Source organism: Euleptes europaea, chromosome 17 (assembly GCF_029931775.1).
Source record: "Euleptes europaea isolate rEulEur1 chromosome 17, rEulEur1.hap1, whole genome shotgun sequence".
NCBI lineage: Eukaryota > Metazoa > Chordata > Lepidosauria > Squamata > Sphaerodactylidae > Euleptes > Euleptes europaea.
Genome location: NC_079328.1, coordinates 24,537,959 through 24,560,875, shown reverse-complemented (window position 1 = coordinate 24,560,875; position 22,917 = coordinate 24,537,959). Strand labels below are relative to the sequence as shown.

General features: G+C 44.6%; 2 protein-coding genes across 3 annotated transcripts in view; one reads left to right on the top strand and one right to left on the bottom strand.

Annotated features, from left to right (window-relative positions):
- The first annotated feature begins 546 nt into the window (after window positions 1-546).
- CEBPG (CCAAT enhancer binding protein gamma) lies at window positions 547-12,779 on the top strand. 2 transcript variants are annotated; one of them, XM_056862669.1, is made up of 2 exons: window positions 547-639; window positions 12,041-12,779. In XM_056862669.1, exon 2 carries the CDS (start codon window positions 12,155-12,157, stop codon window positions 12,605-12,607), a length of 453 nt encoding a protein of 150 aa, XP_056718647.1. In that variant the 5' UTR covers window positions 547-639; window positions 12,041-12,154; the 3' UTR covers window positions 12,608-12,779. The 2 variants fall into 2 exon arrangements, with proteins under 2 accessions (XP_056718647.1, XP_056718648.1); XM_056862670.1 differs by having other exon boundaries at window positions 568-639; window positions 12,130-12,779.
- Window positions 12,780-17,118: 4,339 nt separating this feature from the next.
- PEPD (peptidase D) overlaps window positions 17,119-22,917 on the bottom strand; it is a 182,132-nt gene continuing 176,333 nt past the window's right edge. Inside the window, exon 15 of the mRNA XM_056862584.1 lies at window positions 17,119-17,265. Coding sequence (XP_056718562.1) covers window positions 17,119-17,265 — 147 coding nt within the window. The remainder of the gene's footprint in view (window positions 17,266-22,917) is intronic.

The following is a 22,917-nucleotide window of genomic DNA, read 5'->3' as shown; positions in this document are numbered from 1 at the left end:
ATATATATATATATATATATATATATATATATATATATATATATATATATATAATTTAATCCTTCCAAAGTGTAGAATTCTGTTACATATTCTCTGAATTAAATTATATATATATATATAATTTAATTCTTCCAAAGTGTAGAATTCTGTTACATATTCTCTGAATTCCTGAATATTCTCATATTCTCTGAATTAAATAATAATAAATATTATTTAATTCTATATATATTTAATAGAGAGAGAGAGAGAACAGAAATCACAGCACCGTCCTTCCCCCTCCTCCCACAAACAACAACGTCAACCCTACGAACCCGCCTGCGAGGCAAAGCCTCTCATTGGCTGCAACCCTTGCCCGTCCAACCGCCAGAGCTTGAGGATTGGCGCTCTCCGACGAAACGGCCGACCATTGGCCGCAGCCGCCGCCAGTTGGGGAAAAAAAGGGAGGGCGAGAGTTGCATCATCCCTGAGAGACACCCTTTCCGATTGGCTGCGGCCGGTTTCGCAATCGCAACCCTCCGCCCCCCCCCGCTTCTCTCACCCCATCAGCCCTGAGAGAGAATTGAGAGAGAGGGCAAAAGAGTGGGGCCTGGCTAGGCCCGCGCCTCTTTCCCCCCTCACCCCGGATCGATCCCGGGCCAGGTATGGGTCTAGGAGGGCCGGAGACCCGGGGGGGGGGCAATAAGGAAGGGGGCGGGGCCTGCCGAGTGTGAAGGGCTCTGTGGGGCGGAGTTGGGAGTTTGGGGGGTCGGAAAAGTCGGGGGGTTGGGAGGCCCGACGGTCCCTCTCCATGGGGATCCCAGCAATGTGGGGTGGGGATATGGCGGGAAGGGGAAGGAGCCGCGTTCTGGGGGTGGGGGGGAGGGGTAGAGTCGGGGGTCGGTTGCCGGAGTCGTTTTTCCCCTCCCCCCCTTTTCCGTTGCGAAGGGAATCAAAACGAAAGTGGGGGAGGGGCGGAGCAGCGGGGGGGGGGTCGAGAGCGCGCGCGCCTGCTTGCTTGCCCGCCCGCCCGCGTGTCTCTCTCTCTCCCTCCCTGGATGATGCAACCTCGGAGCAACTCCGCGCGGCCTGTCCCTGCTGGGATGAGCTCATGCCTTGGCAAGGAGACGGAGATCCCGCAGGGCGGACGGAGCCTTAAACAGCTTGCTTGGGGGTTGTTTTTTTTTTTTTTTGGGTGGGGTGGGGGGTGAGGGGCGGGGGAGAAAAGGAAGCCACCCAGGTCAAATTGCCATCCCCCCTGGGCTGGGGGTGGTGGGTTTCTCCCCCGAGTCCCAGCTTCTCTCCAGAAGGCTGTAATCGGTTGCCTTGGAGGACGAGGCGGCTTTGGAGGGTGAACTCTGTATTATACCCCTCTGAGGTCCCCGCCTTCCCTTGGCTCCACCCGCCAAATAGCCAGGAATTTCCCAACCCAAAATTAGCAAGGCTACCATGAGCCCGCCACGCTTAAAGTGGTCCTCTGGTGCCCTTTTTGCCATCTCGGCCTTCCCGCGAGAACAAATCACTTGCTTGGCCCTTCCCCGTGGATGAGCAAAAATACCCCTGGAGAAGTGGGTTCAGATCCTTTGCTATGAAGCTGGCTGAGTGGCTTTTGGCCAGTTGTGCGCTCTCTCTCTTGCTCTCTCTCTCTCTCTCAGCTTAACACACTTCACAGGGTTGTTATGAGGAAAGGGAGAACTGTGTATTGTGTTCTGAGATCCTTGAAGGAATGGTGAGAGAGAATTGTGCTACTTTGGTAGGTTTGAGGGGAGGGATTTATTTAATTCCTTTGTTTTTATGTATATAATATTTATAAGCCCCCCTTTCTCCTGAGCATCCCAGGAGCCAGAGATAAGTAACTGCAGTGTAAAAAACACTTTAGGAAATAGTAGAAACATGAAGATGAGTGTAAAATAACATTGTGCCACCACCTGTGGATCAAGGATCAGCAGTAGAGCATCTGTGGATGGTCTCCAATTTCTGGCATCTCCAGTACAAAGGTCAGAGAGGAAGTGATATGAAAGATCTCCTTGGAGAGCTGCTGTCAGTCAGTAGACAATACTGACCATGATAGATAAGGGTCTAACTCGGGATAAGGCAGTGTCATGTGTTCATCATATCTCTGTGGCCCAGGTTTTGGGTATCTTCTGAGTTTCCAAAGCACAGCCCCCACGAAATAGGTACAGCAAGGTCATCTGCTTTGTAGAGGCAGCTCCAAAAGTAGACTTACATGGGGCTCAGTATTTCCTACAGTTGTGGCTTAGATTCCTTGACAGAAATCTGGTTCTGACCTATCCTTTTGAGATTGCTCCAGTGCTCCCAGTTCAAATGGGCAGGGGATGTGGTTTAGTGGTGAAGGATATGCTTTGCTTGCAGAAGGTCCCAGGTTCAATCAGTGGTCTCTGGCCCACTTTTACTGTGATGCTTCTTGTCTAATACAGTTCAGAAAGTGATAGCTGTAATACTGGTGACGTCTAGGAAAGAAATAGACTCTAGCTCTTCAGTCTATATGAAGTGTTGTTTATTGTGAGAATGCTTTCACTTTCCATTTTAAGTACTGTGATAAAGGTGAAAAATCTCTTGCCAAGACAAGCTAGGGGAAGCTTTAACGTTTATTTATATCACTTGCCTTTCCATGCATAGCAGGCCCAAGGCAGTTTACAAATGATGCTTGCAAGCATGTGTAATAATACAACCATAAATCAGAATAATCCTGCTATATACATAGCCTATACAAATAGAAATTAAGTCAACAAAATGCCTGCTGGAACATGCTCCCCTGAACACTATCAAGAAAAGAGGCAGTTTTTACCTCCTTTGGCAGCCCATTCAAAAGCCACTGAAAATGTCAAAACAGATCAAGCCCCTCTAAGTGGAGGGAGGGAGGGAGAAAGAGCTGGTGGAAGGAATGAAGATGATGCATGCCAATGGGGTCATAATAATTGCTAGTTATTCCAGGTTTATTGTAATTCTTTCATTATATCCTTGTGTACTTCCTGACAGAAGGTGCAGCTGGTGTGAAGTGAAGTATCTTGAAGCTGATAACATACACATCTGTGTAAAATAAATTCTGTTATGCTTAGTGCGTCCCTAAAGATACTGAGAACCTGACCTGGATGGCCCAGGCTAGCCCGATCTCCTCAGATCTCGGAAGCTAGTAGGGCAGACCTGGTTAGTACTTGGATGGGAGACCACCACGGAATACCAGGGTTGCTAGGCAAAGGAAGGCAATGGTATGGCGCCTCTGTTGTCTCGCCTTGAAAATCCCATAAGGGGTAACCATAAGTTGGCTGCAACTTGATGGCGCTTTACACACACACACACACACACACACACACACACACATATACTGAGAGTTCTGGTTGTCCCCCCAAAATACACTCCCCTTTTTATTAATTATGTTTGGAAACAGCTGGCAAATATTGTAGTATTCAAAAACTGATAGATATTTTGCCAGTCAAGATGTTGTCCATTCTGTCTTTCTTGAATAAGCTGTTTTTAAGCACAATGATGAAGGCATGGCTTACAGTAGCAAAGAATAGCTTTTGATTTTTAAGGGTGGTTCTCTACAGGTTGTAGCCCAAGGACCAGAACCAAATATTGCTGGACAAATCGGTCCTTTCATAAGCAGCCAGATGTCTCATTATGTAGGAGCATGGGTTTTGCAGTTGTGAAGCACATGTGCTTAAGCATATTTGCATGCAGCTAATGTGTTGTTAACATGTCTTGAATTTTGTGTGTAATATTAAAGTATGAAATACTTCAAAAATGTGTCCAAGGCATTTAAAATTTGGATAAACGTTTTGATATACCTTGATTCAAATTGGTGGGGCCATTGAGGGCTGGTTTGACTGAAGGCTGCCATAAATCCATAATGGTTGACTGAGATAGTTGTGGCTGAGTTTACAGTTTCAGTTGAAACTTCCTCCTGAGTTCTTGTGGTTATGGTCATCCACAGTGTTACTCACGTGCAAGTCCATCATAGGTCACACAGTCTTGTTATTTGGCACCTGTAGGCAGTGAGAATTCTGCTTTGTTTAATTACGGTAAGACTGAGACACAGGGCAACTCTCGTCCTTGGTGGTGGTCCTAGGATAGTTCATAGGAGACCCCTACAATGTGTGGATGGTGGGGGAAGAGTGGTAGTAAGCGTGAGCAGAGCACAGTGGTTCAACAACAAGCCTGAATAGTTTAGTACACTACATAAATCTTATAACCTTAACCTTGGAAACAAATCTTTGCAGCTCTTTGCTCCACCCCAGGCACATGAGAGAATGCTGCTGGCTAAGTCATGAGTTGGGCTCCCTCATTCCCCTCAGTGTCATATTTAAATATGTGAAGTTCCAGAAATAAACTGGGTAAAAAATAGAGCTTTTCCAGAGAACTTAATTTTCAGGTTGTAGAACAGAAAAACAGAACTTCGGGGGTATACTGGAAAAAAACAGCAGCAGCAGCAACAACCATGAAAATATTCTCTCTTTAGGAATGAATGAAATGCTTTCTAAGACAATGATTTTACTAACTCAGAATGTGTAGTATATGTAGTCTTTTTTGTGCCAAACAATCTGTATTGTTTTTTTGTGCCAAACAATCTGACACTAACTTCTATACTACAGTATCTTTTGGGTCTGTTTCCCTTTGAGGATACTCTTTTTCAATAAAATGGTACTGTGGTTATTGGTGGTAGCAGCAATGAAGCTACATAGTGTATTCTGTTCATTTTCTGGGTACTTACTCTTTTTAGACCAGTTGGTAGCCTAAACAAAAAGGTTGCAGAGATCATGGAACTTTGTTGTTAGCTTGCTAGTCTGTGTATGCAAGCTACTAGTTAAGTGATTATTTTATTGTTTGTAATAAAAGCTTTGAATTATATGATTCTTTGCCCGTTGTTAGAGAACAGTGTCCAGCCCCTACACAATCCTGGGTAGCATTATTATATTCATATCCTGCCTTAAAAAAAGGCATATCACTACATATAAATACAAGTTGGTGGAAGGAGGCCAACAGAAGGGGCCTGACTTTCTCCTTCCCTCCTGCAGAATGAATGGATATTCAGGAAGTCTCAAAAGGAAGGGAGAGGTGGTAGTGTTGACAGGTGGGTGGAAGAGCCTTGTTTTCTCGTCTCCTGCAGAATGTATTTTGGTGGAGTCTGAGGGTTGTCATTCCCACCCCCCAATTATGGCAGCATTGTTCCACTGATATAGCCATGGTGCCACATTGGCTAGCAGAAGTGAGGGGGGAGCTCCTTAGAGCGACAGGAGTAGTAGAAAGGATAGCAGCAACAAGCTGAATGGCAGGCCCAGGTTAAGGGACACATATTTGTACTTGCCTCTTCATGTGCAGTTGCTTACGTAACTTGCTCTCTCCAGTGGATGCAGGGTGTTTTTTGATGATGGCTGCTCCCCCGCCTACTGGCTTGGTCAACTCCCCTTGCAGTATAGCCATTGGGAAGTGCTGCCGCCACCTCATATTTTGTTGAAAGGAAAGAGAGAGAAGGAACAGCCTTTAGAAGAAAGGGTACAGATTCCATTAACAGATTAAACTCTTTAAAAATGGCTAGAATTATGTAAGTGGGATGGTGGTTCTGCTGTCTGTCATAGTGCCAGCACCAGCCATAGCTGCACCAGCCACTCCCAAAGCCATCTTGCGCTCATGCAACAGCTGTGTATGGTAGTTAGCAGATGTCCTACAGTACCATTTAGCAGGTGTGCACTGCCACACAGTTTCTCAGTGTAGTTCCTGGGGCAATAGCACCTGTAAGATGCCCAGAAAACTAGTATGCAGGGTGCATTCTCATAGGTAAGGGCCGGGTGCCTACTATTTCATTTGTAAACCTCAAACATGGTCTCCCGGCTTCTGTTGAATTTACTTTCTGATAGTACAGTGCTGAGTTAAAGCTACAGTGCACAGTTAAAGTAGCTTTATCAGTTCATTTTCAGTTGTCCTAATCTTTTGCTTTAAATTCTAATTTTTAAAACTCTAAATAAAACGTAATAAAATAAATCCAACACTTAAATAGATTTTTTTGTGTTGCTTGTCACACTTCTGTGTTGTTCTCACAACAGTGCTAAAAAAAACCTTTATTATCTTGTGTGCCCTTCCCAAGGGGTTTTTGAAATACACAAAAACATGGTCACTGGAAGGCTTGTTATTAACATTTTTCATTTATTCAGCCATTCAGGTCCCCAGCTTGCGTGTTTGCATTTCCCCCATGTGATCAGGGTGCTAAAAATGCCGAAGCAGCTTGGCTAGAAAAAGATGTTAAAATAAACTGTAAGTGGCACATGATGTCTAAAAGTTATGCATTTTAACATTGCCCTAAGCAAGGAGTAAGGAGCCCAAGGTTACATCTGCCTCTGTTGTTGGTATTTCCTTGCAAAGCCTGTCAGTGTTTCCATGGAGGCTGTCAACACAACAACCCCGAAGATAATCAGACAACTTGTTCTGCAGTTTATGTCTAGGAAGGTTGTTGGAAATCTAGATAGTGCTCTCTGATACCTTTCACTAGTGTCAGACCAGGAGTTCTCGTGCAGTCTGACAGAATAGAATGATCTCTTGAGTAGCTGTACCTAGGTGCCTTACTAGCGAAGCCTGTGGTTTCCATGGGGACAGTACCATGGGGAAAAACCCCTGCATAGTATGGCCACACCCCACAGATGCATGTTCCTCTTCCCTTTATGTTTACGAGAAAGGTGAAAGGGGCTGAGTATTCTATTTAAAATCATTTTCCACCAGTGGGTATCAGGTAATTCTGTTGGTTCTTGGTGATGTGCTAAATAATTTGGTTTTATCAAATTGTAAGTCTGAGCAACAAGATTGTTGCTTCTTTCAGCCTGGCTGAAATAAACACATTCCTCTGTTTGTCCAGTCTGTGAGCTGGCATTGGCCAGTCTTAAGACTCAGTTTGTTAGCCTGTTGTGGTTAAGTGATCCCTTTGATGTCACTCTGTCAGACTTTGGCAAGGTGCTATATATTGCCTGTTTGTAACAAAAGAAAATTGCTTTGGCTGGAGTTCTCATCATATTGTGTGTGTGAGAAAGAGAGAGTGTGTGTGTGTGAAGGGGGTATTATTCTAGCCCTTGGAGAGCACAAATGCGGACCAGCAGATATGACTATCTGGCCAGTTGCAAAGCTCCCAGTCATGGTTTATTGTGGAACAGCAACAAACGTTTTGTAAGTCTTTCAAAATCTGGCAAAATGAAATTATGAATACAAAATTTAAATTCGTATTTAAAGTGTGCAATGTCTCCCTTTGAATTCGGGAGCTTTAGGTTCACTGGTGGGCATCAAACATGGAAAGTTTCTGAACTGTCAAGCCCCACTGCATGTTATCAGTGCACGTGAGTTACCAAATACTGGATGTTCTAAACCTAAAATGTCAGCCATGACAACTTGGCATTATTTATATAAGGTATTTCAATATTAAGTGGTTCATAATGTTCTTGGAAATCCATACAGCATCCTAGTAAGAGAGGCCAGTATTACCATCTCCATATTATGGATGCATTCTTGCTGATGTATCATTTTAATAGGGAGCTTCTGTATGCACTTGATATCAAATGTTGAATGAATATTTATTCAGTAAGAATACAGTTGGAGAATATTCTGCGTCAAAGGATGCAAATGGGAATTCTGACAACTTTGGGGAACAGTTTGAGAATAGGGCTCTCTGACCCCTGGAAGCAGTTATATCTCGGGTGAGTGCTGACAAGCTGTGGCTCCCAACTGTGGTAGAAGATGTGCAGCACAGGGCCATTCTTGATGTGCTCCACTGTCAGCTGATGAAGTTGTGGACTTTTTCTGTTGGGGAACCTTGCTCCCAGGGGCTCTACTGCCTCCCGTTTAGCACGTACTTAGGTCTTTGGGGTTTCAGGGGGGAAGGCTTTTCTGACTTAAAAAGGCACAGCTCTTAGAGTGCCCTCAGCCCCACCTTCCTCACAGGGTGTCTGTTGCGGGGAGGGGAAGGGAAGGTGATTGTAAGGGGGTTACCACACTTGTATTCCCAGCAATGTATTAAGAGTTGGAAAGTGCGAACATTATTTTTTATAACGTTTTCAATGTATTCCCACCAATGTATTAAGAGTTTGAAAACTTTATAAAAAACAACTCTTCCTCTTCTTAAATTTAGAAATTAAAACTAAAGATTATATATGTATCAAATTATTGTAAAAGTCAACTGGACAGGACTTTGAAAATCAGGGCTTACTTCAGGCTTATCTGTATTGGTGAAAGTTTATGATGATATTGTGTCTCCCTACTTTACTGGCAGTAAGAAGTATTTGGGGTATTTTATTCTTGCATAATGCAAAAAAAAGTGGTTATTAAATATTAGTTGTCTAAACAAACAGCAAACAAACAAAACCCCTCACATGCACGTTCTCGCAGTTGGCCAGTGGCTCCTCACTTTTCCATGCCAACTGGCTTGGGATAAGCATGGACAAAAATTCTGTTCGAAGGATGATATGTCTAGAAATGCTGGGTTTGAGACTGCTATAGTTGTTTTCCCCAGAAGAAGTAAGTTATAACATACCACCTTGACCCAGATTCCTAAATATTTGTACTGGCATAGCTACCTGTCATGCTTCCTGAACTGAAGGGGAGTAGGGGTTCAGGCTTAGCATGTATGAAACTATGGTAATTCAGAATTACACATGACATGACAGCCAACTGCCTTTAAAGCTGGGATGAATGGAAGGGAACTTCTTTTAACCCTGCTTCTTCCCCCTGCCCACCCGGCTTAAACAGAAACTGAGTCCTGTAGGTGTTTGAAGATGAGGGCTTGCTGACCTATTAACTAGCAGCCTTTCTAGGTACTGTTGCTTAGATTCTCTAAAGTACAGAACAGAATCTGCTTGCCTACCTATGGGAACAGGATGCATCTTCCAGTACCAGGTCACCTTCCCAGGCAAAATAGAGGAAACCTTTTTGGAGTTTAGCAAAACAGGAACTGGTGAAGGAGCTTTGACCTCGGGTCCTATGTGGAGGGGCTGGATTTTGCTGTTCCTTTGGGGCAGCGGAAGGATAGCCTGCTTCTGAGTTCAGTTCTTTTTCAGTTAGTAACTACAGCCAGATCCTGTGCATGGAAAGAAGTAGCTCCAAGACCTGGTCTATCCTGTCTTACAAATTAAGTGCTTGAATTGTGGTGGCATTGTCCCTTTGCTTTGAGCAATATGGTGCTGGAGCTGTACATGGTATGTGTAGAGTTGGATCTGTTTGAAGGAGGAAATGGAGATTGTCGAGGCGGTGAATGTCCTTGTTTTGGGGACAGCCATGAATTTCCAGCTGGACATTTTTGGGGCAAAATCTATAAAAATAGAGCAAATGCTAGACGTTAAGACCAGTCGCCAGGACAAAGTTGTGAAATTTCCAGCATTGAAGGTCTGGCTAGACATTTCATCCACTAGGGACACCGTTGTGATAGTTGAATATATCCAGGGATTTGGAGGGAGGTTGCCTAAGAGTGAAGCAACAAGGGAGTTCAAAAACTGTAAAATCACATTTGAAAATGTCAAACTGGAGAAAAAATATATTCCTAATGTGTTGAGATTTTTTTTAAAGGGATATAGGCTTACAATTCTGAAATTATAGATATCCACACTTTTTTAGCTTCTGAGCTGTAAAAAATGCGGGAGGAAAAAGTAGATCCTGGCAGTACTGTTGTGGTTGTCTAGCAACAGCCACTGAGGGCGCTTGTTTCTTAAAGTTATAGATGCTACTGCTGTTATTCTTTTTTTGGGGGGGGGGAAATTAAACCCTCAGTGTATTTTTTTTAAATTCAGTTTTCAGATTTTTCTGCAAACCTAGGGCATTTCTCAGGTTTGTAGAAAGATTTGTCTTGTCTGTTTATGGTTCCAGTCTCCAGCTTTAAGTATTCACAGATTTGGCCACATTGAGAATGAGCTATATTGATATAATAAATACATTTCTGAGAGAATATGAATACTAATGTTGCTATAGCATTTAGAACATATTGGTGCGTAACTAAATATAGCCTTTGTACAAGCTAGGAGCATAAGCCAAGATCTCTGTTCATGCAGCCTGCATGCACAGCAGAATCATGTGCTTACAGACAAGAGACAGATTTATTATGCTCAGAGGGAACCGATACAAGGATATTAAGCAAGATTATTTTCTTCAAGGCTAAAGCTGCAATCTTAGATACACTCATTTGGAAGTAGCTGACCAATGTGAACATTGTTTCTGAGTATTATCTAGAACAGGGGTGTCAAACTCATTTGTTACGGGGGCCGGATATGATATAATTGTCACTTTGTTGGGCCGAGCCATGTGTACCATAACATTTAATGGCAGGTACCTGAGATACCAACTTCATAGAAGACACAGGCAAAGCCAGTTAATGACAGTATTTTTTATTTTATTTTTTTATTTAAAATACAAAAATGCTTAAAACAATAACACTCTTACAGTATTTTCTTTTATTTAACAGTCTTTGATCATTGCCACCTCGGGGTGGGGTGGCTGCCTAGGCTGGCGAGCTTGCAGTGAGCTCACCAACCTAGCTCGGGCCTGGGGGAGGTGGCTGCCCTGGCTGGTGAGCCCACAGCAACCTTGCCAGCCTAGATGGGGGGGGCTGCCTCGACGGGCTTGTGGCCCGGATAAGAGCTCTCAAGGGGCCAGATCCAGCCCCCAGGCCTTATGTTTGACACCTGTGATCTAGAATTTTTCAGAAGCAAGAATCATTTGGGGGGGGGAAACAATTTTCTCCTTGAGATAGAAAGCTAATGCCCATGTTGTCCAGCAGAAACATTAGTTCTGACTAAAGAACTGAACACAGCAGAGCTCAGTTAGTTGGTGGTGGAGGTAGTTGATAAATGAGGAGCACAGTTTCCTGCATATGGGCTCTTTGCATGGCCCTAGTGAGGTGCAAGGTGGCTTCTCCTGCATCCTAGTGCCCAAGATGTCTTGCCATTCCTTGAACTGAGTAGGAAGCCCTCAGGAATAAATACATGACTTGGTCGCCTTACCTCAGATACTTTCCCTGTGTGCTGTACAGCAAAGGAGTCTGGACTTCTATCTGGAATATAATCTAGACTCAGCTATACGAAACTGTAGCGTAAGCTTTAACATCTTGGTATTACAGACAGTATAGTAGAAATTTGTTTTAAAAACTCGGATTTTTATTTACAGAAAAAAAGCATCTTAAAAAACAGTTCTTATCCTCCCCCAATCTAAAGGTCCAAATAACTTGTAGATTAAAAACACAGCCAGTAGCTTTGGGCGTTACAAAGATGGTTGCTGCACCGTTCCTTGTTCTTTCTATGGAATGAATGAAGTGGGGTCTTTCACACATCCCCCCCCCCCCGCTGCACATCAAGTAGCTCTGTCGCTGATGTTTCTGTTCTGACTTGATTGGCCAAGCGAAGCAAAGTTTGTTCACATTCAGTTGTAACCCCTAGTTTTTCAGGATGACATTTTCAGAGCATTGTAAATTATTCTGGCACTTTTAGCTGGGATCCTATTAATCTTAGTAAAATCAAAATCATTCAGCACATTTGAACTGCTGCTGTTTTCTCACACCAGTCTGGTGTGGTCTGGACTGATCTCTCATGTCTTTCCCACACTGCAGTCTAGTATGTTGAGCTAGCCAGAGGGCGAGGTTGGTTCGCTGATGCCTCTCGTAAGAATATTTGCTATCAGAAAAGCAAAACAGGCTGCCATTTGAGTCCAGGGTATTGGGAATGGCACACAGCAGCTAACCACGTGAGATGCAGTTTGTTGACATAAAGGACCGGTGGGGTAGAGCCAGCTGTTCTCCTACCATGCTGCTGACCAAAGCTTATTTATTTATCAAAATATTTATACCTTATCTTTCCTTTTGCCTCAAGTTTGAAGCCTTCCTCCAATCTAAGGAGCTTTCTTTCAAAGTAAGTGGCTCTTTCATTAGAGGAAAAGCCATTTAAGATGGAGGAAGGAGCCTTGGCAGATGGTTTGTTGGATCCACCCTACTGGATCATTAATTACACATCCTTTGAAAGCAGATGCTAAGGGTGGGGTAACGTGGTATTGTTAGTGTTCCACCATAAACTGTCTCTTTTTTTCTTCTCAGGTCCAGCTTTTGATTGATCAGTGTGGAAATTGTTCTGGCAACATCTTGGAAACCCAGAACATTTTACTCTTGTCTTCTGAATCATACAGTGGGTTTAAAGGAGAGTCTGTCCAAATGAGCAAGACATCACAGCAGAACACGACTGCAGAAACCAATGGAGTAAGTGTCATCTTCACCCAAGCACACACCAGTGGGTTGCAACAGGTTCCTCAGCTGGTGCCTGTCAGTCCCGGAGGGGGAGGGAAAGCGACACCTCCCAGCAAACAGGGTAAGAAGAATTCTGTCCTCGACAGGAACAGCGATGAATACCGTCAGCGCAGGGAACGAAACAACATGGCGGTGAAAAAGAGCCGTTTGAAGAGCAAGCAGAAGGCTCAGGACACACTCCAGAGGGTCAACCAGCTTAAAGAAGAAAATGAACGTTTGGAGGCCAAAATCAAACTCCTGACAAAAGAGCTGAGCGTGCTCAAAGACTTGTTTCTTGAACATGCCCACAACTTCACAGACAGTGTGCAACCTGTTGGCACAGAGAGCACCCCGACAAACCCAGATGGCACTGGACCGTAGACACTTTTGCCTAGTTCATGGGCAGGGTAGAGCGGGCACTGCCCTCCCTACGCAAGTCAGGTGCCGCAATAAAGAAGGACCTTTTCTTCTAATCTTTGTAACAACTGTCATTTTGTGGGTGTCTTTTTTAAAATAGTAGGCTTAACACTGAAGGGGGATGAGTTTAGTAAACTACAACTTGTTTATTATTAAGTATTTGTTTGGAGCGAAATGTTTAGTGTATTTTCTTGCTCTGGCATTTTTGACTAAAGAAGAGTGTCAGAATTCGCAATTATCCCTCCCCAATAATACCTTCACCATGGTTGAAACTTTTAGTCAATTCATAACTTAGGTTATCAATTGGAAAACCTTCTGATTAAAAGGGGAGCTGTTTTTTTTTTTAAATACATACATTATTTGTAATATAAGAACATGCAAAAATCATGGAAAGCCGGTGCCATCTTAGGAAACTCGTTCCTCTGTCTTGTCGGCCTCTTTTAAGGTGGTGCCTGCTTGCAATTTATGCTTTTTCTTAAACCGTTTTTTATGCAGATTTATACAAATCAAATTGGTCCACCCAAACCTCTTTATTTGGGAGACAGCCCTAAACTAGTTGATTGATGTGACTTCAGTAGCGTCACAACAAATATGCACAGCGTAGAAAACCGACTTCATTTTAAATTCGGTAACGATAGGCTCAAAGCTGGTTAAGAACCTTTTGAAATTTCTTCAGTTTTTTTTTTGGTAGTGTCAGGCTCCTTTCATGTTTCAAACATGAAGCCCAAATCTTGCTGACTACAACTGAGGAGAGAGGCTTACTCAAGGTCTGTGCAGGATTACTACATTTTTTGGACCTGCTGAGATGCTGTTTCACCTGCAGGGGGATTGGCAGCTGTCCTTGAGCAATAAGAGATGAAGGGATGGGCAGAAGAGAAGGTGAAGACTCCTCAGAGAAGACCCCCTTGTTTGTCTGAAGATGGGAACTATGTCCATGCCCGATCTCAGTGTAAGAATCCTGGGGGCTGAGCAATATGAAATTGTTCCTAGGGTGATGACCCTTGTGGGAAAAGGAGGGGCTGTGGCTCAGTGGTAGAGTATCTGCTTGGCATGCAGAAGGTCCCAGGTTCAATCCCTGGCATCTCCAGTTAAAGGGACTAGGCAAGTAGGTGACCCTGGGTCTGAGACCCTGGAGAGCCGCTGCCGGTCTTAGTAGACAATACAGACTTTGATGGACCAAGGGTCTGATTCAGTATAAGGCAGCTTCATGTGTTCAACCTGCAGGAGAGCTGTATGCATTTCAAGGACAGCCTAGAAGGGTCATTACAAAGTGAACCCCCTCCCTCTCCGTTTGTTGCTTTGCTGGCCACAGTGACATAATATTAACTGCACATGTGCAAAGGGCATTGTTTCTACCAAGCAGCCTGGTTTCTTGGCTAATTCTGTGCAGATTTGAGTGCTGACTCTCCTGTGGGCCAAACCAGGTTGGGTAGTTTAATAGCCTGCAGAATTATAAGCAAATATTTGATAGTTTTCTAATAAGTTGTCCTCATATGGCTACCAAGCAACAATATTTTAAATACTTTTGCCTTTTGGCTTTCTTCAGGGGGGACGACAACTTTAGTTTTTTGATAATTTTCAAATGATGGTAATAAGCCCCTTACTCATTTTAAGCTGTATAGGAAATTTCATACATGACACAAAGCAGGGAAGTTGATGTAATCTTATTTTAATTTATTCTGTTAAAAAATATTTTCATGGTATGTTTGCATATGATTGGACTACGGCAAATGACTGTTTTATACCTCCCCTTCCTTTCCAGTCATTGTGTTGTATATGTATTTTAGAAAGGATGTGGTAAGAATTCAATCATGATGATAGAAAATTAAAAAAAAACCTCTACATAAATTATGCTGATATTTACTTTTTTTTGCGGAAGCGGGCTGTTTCTTTACAGAGGGGGCAAGCAGCGGCTGGCTGAATTCTTGGCATGAGTAAAAATGGCATCAGGACATGGTCAAAAGCAATAAGGGTAAGAAAATACTCTCCTGCGTGAGAGAGATCCTGTAAGGTAAGTTCCTGAGAACTACTCAACATCCAGGAGTAGTAGCAAACAGGAAGCAGTCTCTGCTCCGCATTAGTCCCCTAACTGCCGTCATGTTCCTGTGGCAGAGAGACGCATTTATGAAGGACCCCCGAGAAATCTGTGCTCGCTCTGTACAAGGCCCAGAAGAAAGGAGTGTTGGACTTGTACCAGACAGATCTGGGCTGGGAGCCCCACTCGGCTATTAAGCTTATTAGGAAGCCTTGGGCAAATTGCCACCTCTTCATCTAATCTCCCAGGAAGGGTTGTTAAGAAGATCAAGTGGGATAGCCCCCAACATGCTGCGCTGAATACATTGGAGGAAGGATAGGATAAGTGCATTTGGAGAGGGAGAATTGGGTCAAGTATGGTCTCAGCACATAATGATCAGTAGTTTTGGCTTGAGTGCTCTTGGCACAGGTGGTAATTGCGGTATTTTTGGATAACGGCACGGGCGTTTAATAGTGTCCCCCCTCCCCACCGCACGGAATGGTCGTGGAACCATATTGGCCTGACTACAAAGTCATCCATGTCCAAAAGACGGCCTACCAGGCCCTGAAGCATATAAATGAATTGATCCCAGTAGTGCTAATAGAGCCAGCGTGGTGTAGTGGTTAAGAGTGGTGGACTCTAATCTGGAGAACCAGGTTTGAGTCTCCTCCATAGGAGAAGCGGACACTAATCTGATGAACTGGGTTTGTTTCCCTACTCCACATGAAGCCAGCTGGGTGAACTTGGGCTAGTCACACTCTCAGCTTGAGGCCTTTACTGTGTTGTGCTCCTCTGGAAAGGCTGCAGCCTTTGCTGTGCTGTCTGGTAAGGAAGAGGGGAAAATGGGAGTTTGTGGTTATTGTTGACCCCTGGAATTGATTGTTTCCTGGCTCATTTGGCCTGATGAGGGAGAGAAAAAGGGATTGGTGTGATTTTGTATGTAGGACCAATTTCACCCTATTAAATAATGATCCCCCTTGTTTTAATCTGGCATAATGAGGGAATCATCATTAGGAGCCATTTTAGTTAATTTGAATTGTAAGGTTTTTATAGCAATATATATGTTTTTATGATTGTTCTTAACATATTAATTATTGTATTATGGTGGTTGTTAGCCACCCTGAGCTGGCTTGTGCTGGGAAAGGACAGGGTAGAAACCTAATAAAACACAATAAAGTTGAAGATAAGGTACATTGTATTGATGCAGGCTTTGGGGGTGGGGGTTGTTAAAAAAAAGTGATCCATGACAATCCATATAGGGTCTGACTTTACTTTTAATTTTTTTTAAAGCAAGAACACTTTAGAAATATGGTTTGGGAAGGGTTTTTTGTTTTATTTATTCCTCTGTAATCAAGGATGTCTGTGTCTCCCATTATTACTTTCTTGCCAGATGTAGTATAAAAAAGCTGCAGTCCTATGCACACTTACTAGTAAGCCCTTTTGAGCTCAATTGGACTTCTGAGTCAACAACATGCTTACGACTGCACTGCAAATCTGTCTACCCTTCCCCCAGTAGACTGCCTGAGAGACTTTTTCTCCAATCTCTCTCCCCCCAATCGTCTCAGTTTCTATTTGCTTGTTAACATCCAGCCTGTTGAAGAAATCTGAAGAACTGGAAAGTCTGCATACTGTGCTGGGTTATTTTTGTCAGTATTAATTAAAGGTATCACCCGGCTTTGGCTTTTGAATTTTTAAAAAATACAATATTGTGGTTTTTTAACTTATGCACACACTGAAATCTGCACCCCTTTCTATGCACTCTTTTGGTTTCTGGGGCAGAGGCCTGACTTCTAAAGGTTTTTTTTCCTGCTGACATTTATGCTGTTAAGCGCCATGTGTGTTTATGGTGCAATTGTAATATTAGTTGTCATTTGCCTATGAGATGGTGAGTTTTTAAAAAAAATACAAGTATACAAACAGGCAAAGTGTACACAAATGCGTGAAGCTTCATTCCTTTTCTAGGATATAATTCAGTAAATTTGTGTGAGTCTTTAACATTTGGGGATCATATCTGGAATCTTAAATCCACTCAAAGAGCAATCTTATTCCTCCAAATTGTGCTACTTCAAAGTAAATGGGCTGAAATTTGCATCCCAGATTCCCAAAACCCCAGATAAAATGAACAGAGTAATATCTCAGGAAAAGCTTTTATTAATTTGTTCAGCTTCATAATGTCTAGCATAATGATCCATCCCAAAGTTAAGAAAGGTGAATACTGAAAAAAAGAAAAGAAAAAAAGAAAAAAGGTGAATACTGTTGATTGTTACACTTGCTTAAAAACTGGAGACCACCCCCATACAAAGGCTACATGATAATTCGAAAAAGCATTTGGTTAGGCTGAGGTCCTTGGCACTTGGTTATTCTTATATGGCACTTGGTTATTTTTAAGGATACCACTGCTGGAAGCATAACTGGATGCATTGGAGAGATGCAGGCATACCAATTCTGAGGAAGCCTGGCATTACTTTTGGCTGGAGCTGGAATCAAAGGATTTGGTGCCGCCTTGAGCTTCAGCCATGAAGGCTTCGATTTCTTCCACAGTGCGGGGGACGCAGGTCAGCAGCTCCATCCCGCTGGCTGTCACAACAATGTCGTCCTCAATTCGTACCTGGGGAAGAGACAGGAACATAAGAACAGCCATGATGGATCAGACCAAGGCCTATCAAATCCAGCAGTCTGTTCACACAGTGGCCAACCAGGTGCCTCTAGGAAGCCCACAAACAAGACGACTGCAGCAGGATTGTCCTGCCTGTCTTCCACAGCACCTAATATAACAGGCATGCTCCTCTGATCCTGGAGAGAGTAGGTATGCATCATGACTAGTATCCATTTTGCCTAGTAGCCATGGATAGCCCTCTCTTCCATGAACATGTCCACTTCCCTCTTAAAAGCCTTCCGAGTTGGCAGCCATTACCACATCCTGGGGCAGGGAGTTCCACAATTTAAGAGAAGAGCATGGTGGCACTGCACAAAAGGAAGCAGGTTTGTTTTTGCCAGGTCAAGATCAGGCCCACCCAATCAGAGCACAACTGGGCGAGCTCAAAAAGGACTCCCTAGCTTTAAGCCCTGATCCAACAGGAGGGTGTGCATGCTCTCCTTGGGGCTGAAAACCTAGATTTGAGACAGGTGTATGTATGCCGCCCTCTTTCCATACCATCTTTCCTTTGCTGGGGGTGGGTGGGAAAGCAGAGGGGTGGACCCAATCCTCCTCGTGAAAAGGCTGACAGTGGCTAGACGGGCCTTTTGGCACAGGGAATGTACATGCCACTCGGCATGTTTCTTAATCGGCTGAAACTGGTTTGGAACCACTAGGAGGAAAGACAAGCGCCAATGGCACAGCACTAGCTTCACACGCAACCTCCCAAATGCGGATCCAGCATGCTCCCTACTTGGGGACTTGAGACTCTGCTGACTTCAGTTGACCCCATACACCAATTTCATGCACACTTGTTCTCTCTGTCTCTCATCTTTAAAAAAAGGAATCAGGACAACTGATGCCTTATAGCTGATAGCGTTACTAAGAACTTAGGAAACGTTCCAGTTCTCATTTGGGCATGAATGAAAAGGCCGGGCTGTTCTCTGCTCTCTTCTAATTTCCTCCGCAGGTTAAACATGCCGACTCAGTCGCTCTATCCTCTTATCTTATCAGAAATGTGCTAGCTGAACCTCTAAAGCTGCCATAAAATCAATTTTAGCAAGGTGTTGAATCTAAAGGAACACAACCCCCCAGCAACCCTAGCCACGCAATGGCTTTCATTGTCTCTGACCTCTGGGCGTTTTAATCTAAAAATAATGCGGGTTTAATGTTTGCCCTCCTGCTTGCAAAATAATCCATTTGTTCAAACAAAGCGAAACCAACGAGCCCTATTAAAAGTATTCAATGAGGTGTTCACAAGACTGTCTAATTTGTTTGACATTAATTTAAGCGTATTACGAACCTGACTTAATACACTTTGCAGAGCTCACACACGTAGAGGGTGTGCAGAGAGGAGCTACCGGCTGTCCAGCCACAAACTGGAAGCTCTTCCCACTCAGGCTCCATCAAATAAGTGATAATTGTAGCCCCCCCTCCCCGCTCTGCAAAAGGCTCAGGGCAGGCAGGTTCATGCCAGAAGTTAGGGTTGCCAACCTCCAGGTGGTAGCTGGGGATCTGCTTATTACAACATCTCCAGGCAACAAAGATCAGTTCACCTGGAGAAAATCACCGCTTTGGATGGTGAACTCTATGGCGTTATACTCCATGAAGTCCCTCCCCTCCTCAAACCCCACCCTTCTCAGGCTCCACCCCCAAAATCTCCCACCCTGGAGCTGGCAACCCTGTGAGTTGTTGTTCTTTAAAGCCTTTTGGTCTGAAATCAGAGCATCAAAATGAAAACAATGAAGGCCAGGTTACTAGCTCTTACGGTTGCCAACCTCCAGGTACTAGCTGGAGATCTCCTGCTATCTCAACTGATCTCCAGCTGCTAGAGATCAATTCACCTGGAGAAAATGGAGAATTGGACTCTATAGCATTGAAGTCCCTCCCCAAACCCCCCCTCCTCAGGCTCTGCCCCCAAAACCTCCCACTGGTGGCAAAGAAGGACCTGGCAACCCTACTAGCTCTGAGTCGGTGACACGGAGTTTCATCAGTTCTGTAAATATCACACTGCCCTGACAGTTCTGTGGGCCCCTTAGCTGTGTGGCTGCAGAGACTGTCCTGCTTCTGAGCGAGGCAGACACGGTGCAGCCTGTAACCAGCTGTGCATTCAGGAACCACAGAGGGAGAGGCGGCTGTCCTTGAGCTTGATGCCATCTGGGAGGGGGGGGAAGCTCTGCAATGAACTGAACTTCACTCTGACCTGGATGGCCCAGTCTCGGAAGCTAAGTAGGGTTGGCCCTGGTTAGTACTCAGATGGGGGACCACCAAGGAAGTCCAGGGTTGCTCCTCAGAGGCAGGCAATGGCAACCCACCTCTGAATGTCTCTTGTCCTGAAAGCCCTACTGGGCTGCCCTAAGTCAGCTGCGACTTGAGGACACTTTCTATTCTTTTATGTACAACTAAAATGTGTGTGTGCATCAGGGGGCGAGTCCAGGAAGCAAAAAGGGGTGTCAATGACAGGCCAAGCCACCTTGCTTAAAATAAAGTTTTAAAGTAACATGATTCATGCTGCGTTTTAGTCCTTCAAGATTAAATGCAAAGATAATGTAGGCAAGGAGGGAGAGAAAAGCTACACATACAGGAGTTGTGAGTGTTAAGTGCCATCAAGTCACTTCCGATTCGTGGCCTCAATACAATTTCTAAGCTCACATTGCTTACCACAATATTTTTCTATTTTCTATTTTCCTGCTTTCTATTTTTTACTTTTTATTTTTGTGTGCATTCTCCTTGCTAAACAGCCAGATCTGTTTTGGTACCATGGCAAACGCTGCAGCTTGCAAGTCCTGTTTGTATCACTACAAGAGCATTTGGGATCGTGGTTTCAATAAGTGTTTATTTCATAACAGATATTACAGGTGCCCCCCCCCAACTATTACTAAATGCTTGGTGACACATAATACTTCCCATGCTCTGTCTAATAAACACCGATTAATTAAATATTGCACTGAATTTTTGTCAAGATCCACCCCCATTTTCCAGTTTTTGTTACCGACTGTTTGTTTGTAACCAATTGTAACAAAATGTTTGGAAATTGGCTGTGTTGTTCATTGCAGCGATGAAATCATTGACGCCTGAGGATGAAACATCACAGACCAGTGGTTCTGAACTTATAACATTCCAGTGTGTGTGTGTGTGCGTGTGTAGAGTGCCGTCAGGTCGCAGCCGACTTATGGCGACCCCTTTTAGGGGTTTTCATGGCCAGAGACTAACAGAGGTGGTTTGCCAGTGCCTTCCTCTGCACAGCAACCCTGGCCTTCCTTGGTGGTCTCCCATCCAAATACTAACCAGGGCTGACCCTGCTTAGCTTCTGAGATCTGACAAGATCAGGCTAGCCTGGGCCATCCAGGTCAGGGCAACATTCCAGTACCCAGCCAGTATACAACATTATCAGAAATCCCCCCCCCCCTCGCAAAAGCTGCAAATAAAACAAGCCAAGGCTACGTATATAGGCATATTTACAATATATAGATATGAAACAAAGATCTCAGGCATACATTCGTTGAGAACCCATTGCCTGGTAGCTATCAATGTCAGGTGTGTGTGTTTGGGAGGGTGGGGTGGGGGTCCTTCAATGGGAACCCAAAGCAGCTTGCAACACCCCTTCCCCCTCCTCCATTTTCCACGCTGAGAGCCAGCGTGGTACAGTGGTTAAGAGCGGTGGTTTGGAGCAGTGGACTCTGATCTGCAGAATCGGGTTCAATTCCCTCCTCCTCCATGTGAACGGCAGAGGCTAATCTGGTGAACCAGGTTGGTTTCGCCACTCCTACACATGAAGCCAGCTGGGTGATCTTGGGCTAGTCACAGCTCTCTTAGAGCTCTCTCAGCCCCAACTACTTCACAGGGTGTCTGTTGTGGGGAAGGGAAGGTGACTGTAAGCCGGTTTGATTCTTAAGAGGTAGAGAAAGTGGGCATATAAAAACCAACTCTTTGTCTTCTTCCCACCACAACCTGTGAGTACAGTACCACTTCTAGTTTTGCATCATTTAAAAAACCATCCCCTATGTAAAGCTTGCCATAGTAAAAACAAAACACCCCCTCCATAGTTCAAACAAAACCTTGTCAATGAAACTTTCTCACTTAACGTTTAGTTCTCTCTCGCTAGATATATAGGAATATTAAAAAAATGTGATTTCATACCAGCACCCTGAAGTGGTACAACCCTTTCTACCACCTTGTTGTGTTGCACGTGCAAAATGGGGTCAAGTCTCCTTGTTCCACCCCACAAATAAGCGTATGAGCATGCAGAGAACAGGAATCAGTGGGGCTGGCCCCTTAACAGAGAAGGCTACAAATGCAGTCTCCCAACTGAGAGGGAATTCGAACCCAGGCCTCCCTGGCACTAACCCCACCACTCTGGCTTCCACATTATCCTCCTGTTTCTTTCAACTGAGGCCTCATTAGTGGAGGAGGAGGAGGTGAGTCCTCCTATCCATCTGGTCTTTGGCACATGGCTTGGCTTGCTTGCTCAAGTCATGTGGAGATTGAACACTAATGGCTGGCTGAGCTTTCGCGCATTCTGCCTTTGCCATTGATGGTCTCTTAGCAGAGGCCCGTCCTCCAACCCAGCCCCATGACAGAATCATAACAGAGGCCAGGCAATGGCATTTGTTTGCCTCCACCACCACTTCTTAGACAGCTCTCCCCCTTCTCTAGCCTTAGGCTGCAAATGCTGTGGAATTGGGACCCCCGCTGGGGGTACCCGCAACTCCCTGACCCCAGAATACTTAGCCCTTTTACTTCCAGGGTAAAAGAAAACCTACGGAGCAAATACGCTTCTGGTCCAGGGGTGGAAAAACAGCATGATGCAAGCAGCTCTCAATGTGCCCTATGGGTTTTAGGAAATGCCATTCCAAAAGCATGGATAAAACTGACCCCAGCAAAAAGAAGGTGGTGGTGGTGGGGGGAAGCATTAACGCTCAAGCCTGGAGTTAAAACCCCAGAATCTCTTCAAGGTTGATGCTGTAGGGTGGTTAGAGTGTTGGTCTGGCACCTGAGAGGCCAGAACATGTGGGGCACATGCCTCTCCTGCTGCATCGTGTAGGCGACGGGCAGGGTACATGTGCCAAAATGCACGTTTCCTCTCCCCCTCCCTGTTTTACACTAAGCTGCTGAAGGCTGATGCTGCAAAAATCTGCCGCACTGGAAACGGCACGCATTGCTCCTTTGAGGGCTCTGGATCCTGGGTGCCTTGCAAACTTGGGTAAAGGAACAGCCCAAAGCCGAGATAACCTCTCCAACCTGGGGGAGAGAACTCAGCAGCAGAAGGTAAAGTCCCCACTCGGCTTGATAAGATTGTATACTCGGCACACAGGGCTTTCAAAGCCGTGAGGCCGAATGACTCACAAGACCGGCTGTTGAGGCGACACAGGGCCTCCCCTTTATCAAGGTAGCCATGCAAACTCAGCTGCAGCAGAGGCCCCGTTTCCATGACTGCTGTGACCCGGTTGACTCGCCGTGGCAATTTTATACATGATGAAATATGGCCTTACCATGGGTAGGGTGTGTATGTGTTTAGTGTCACGCTGCCCAGGAGGGGCTGGTTTTCCTCCATGGGGATTCCCAGCCTATCTTTGCTCGCTTGAATCAAGGTCCGACCGCAGATGTCTATGCAGTTTGGTATCC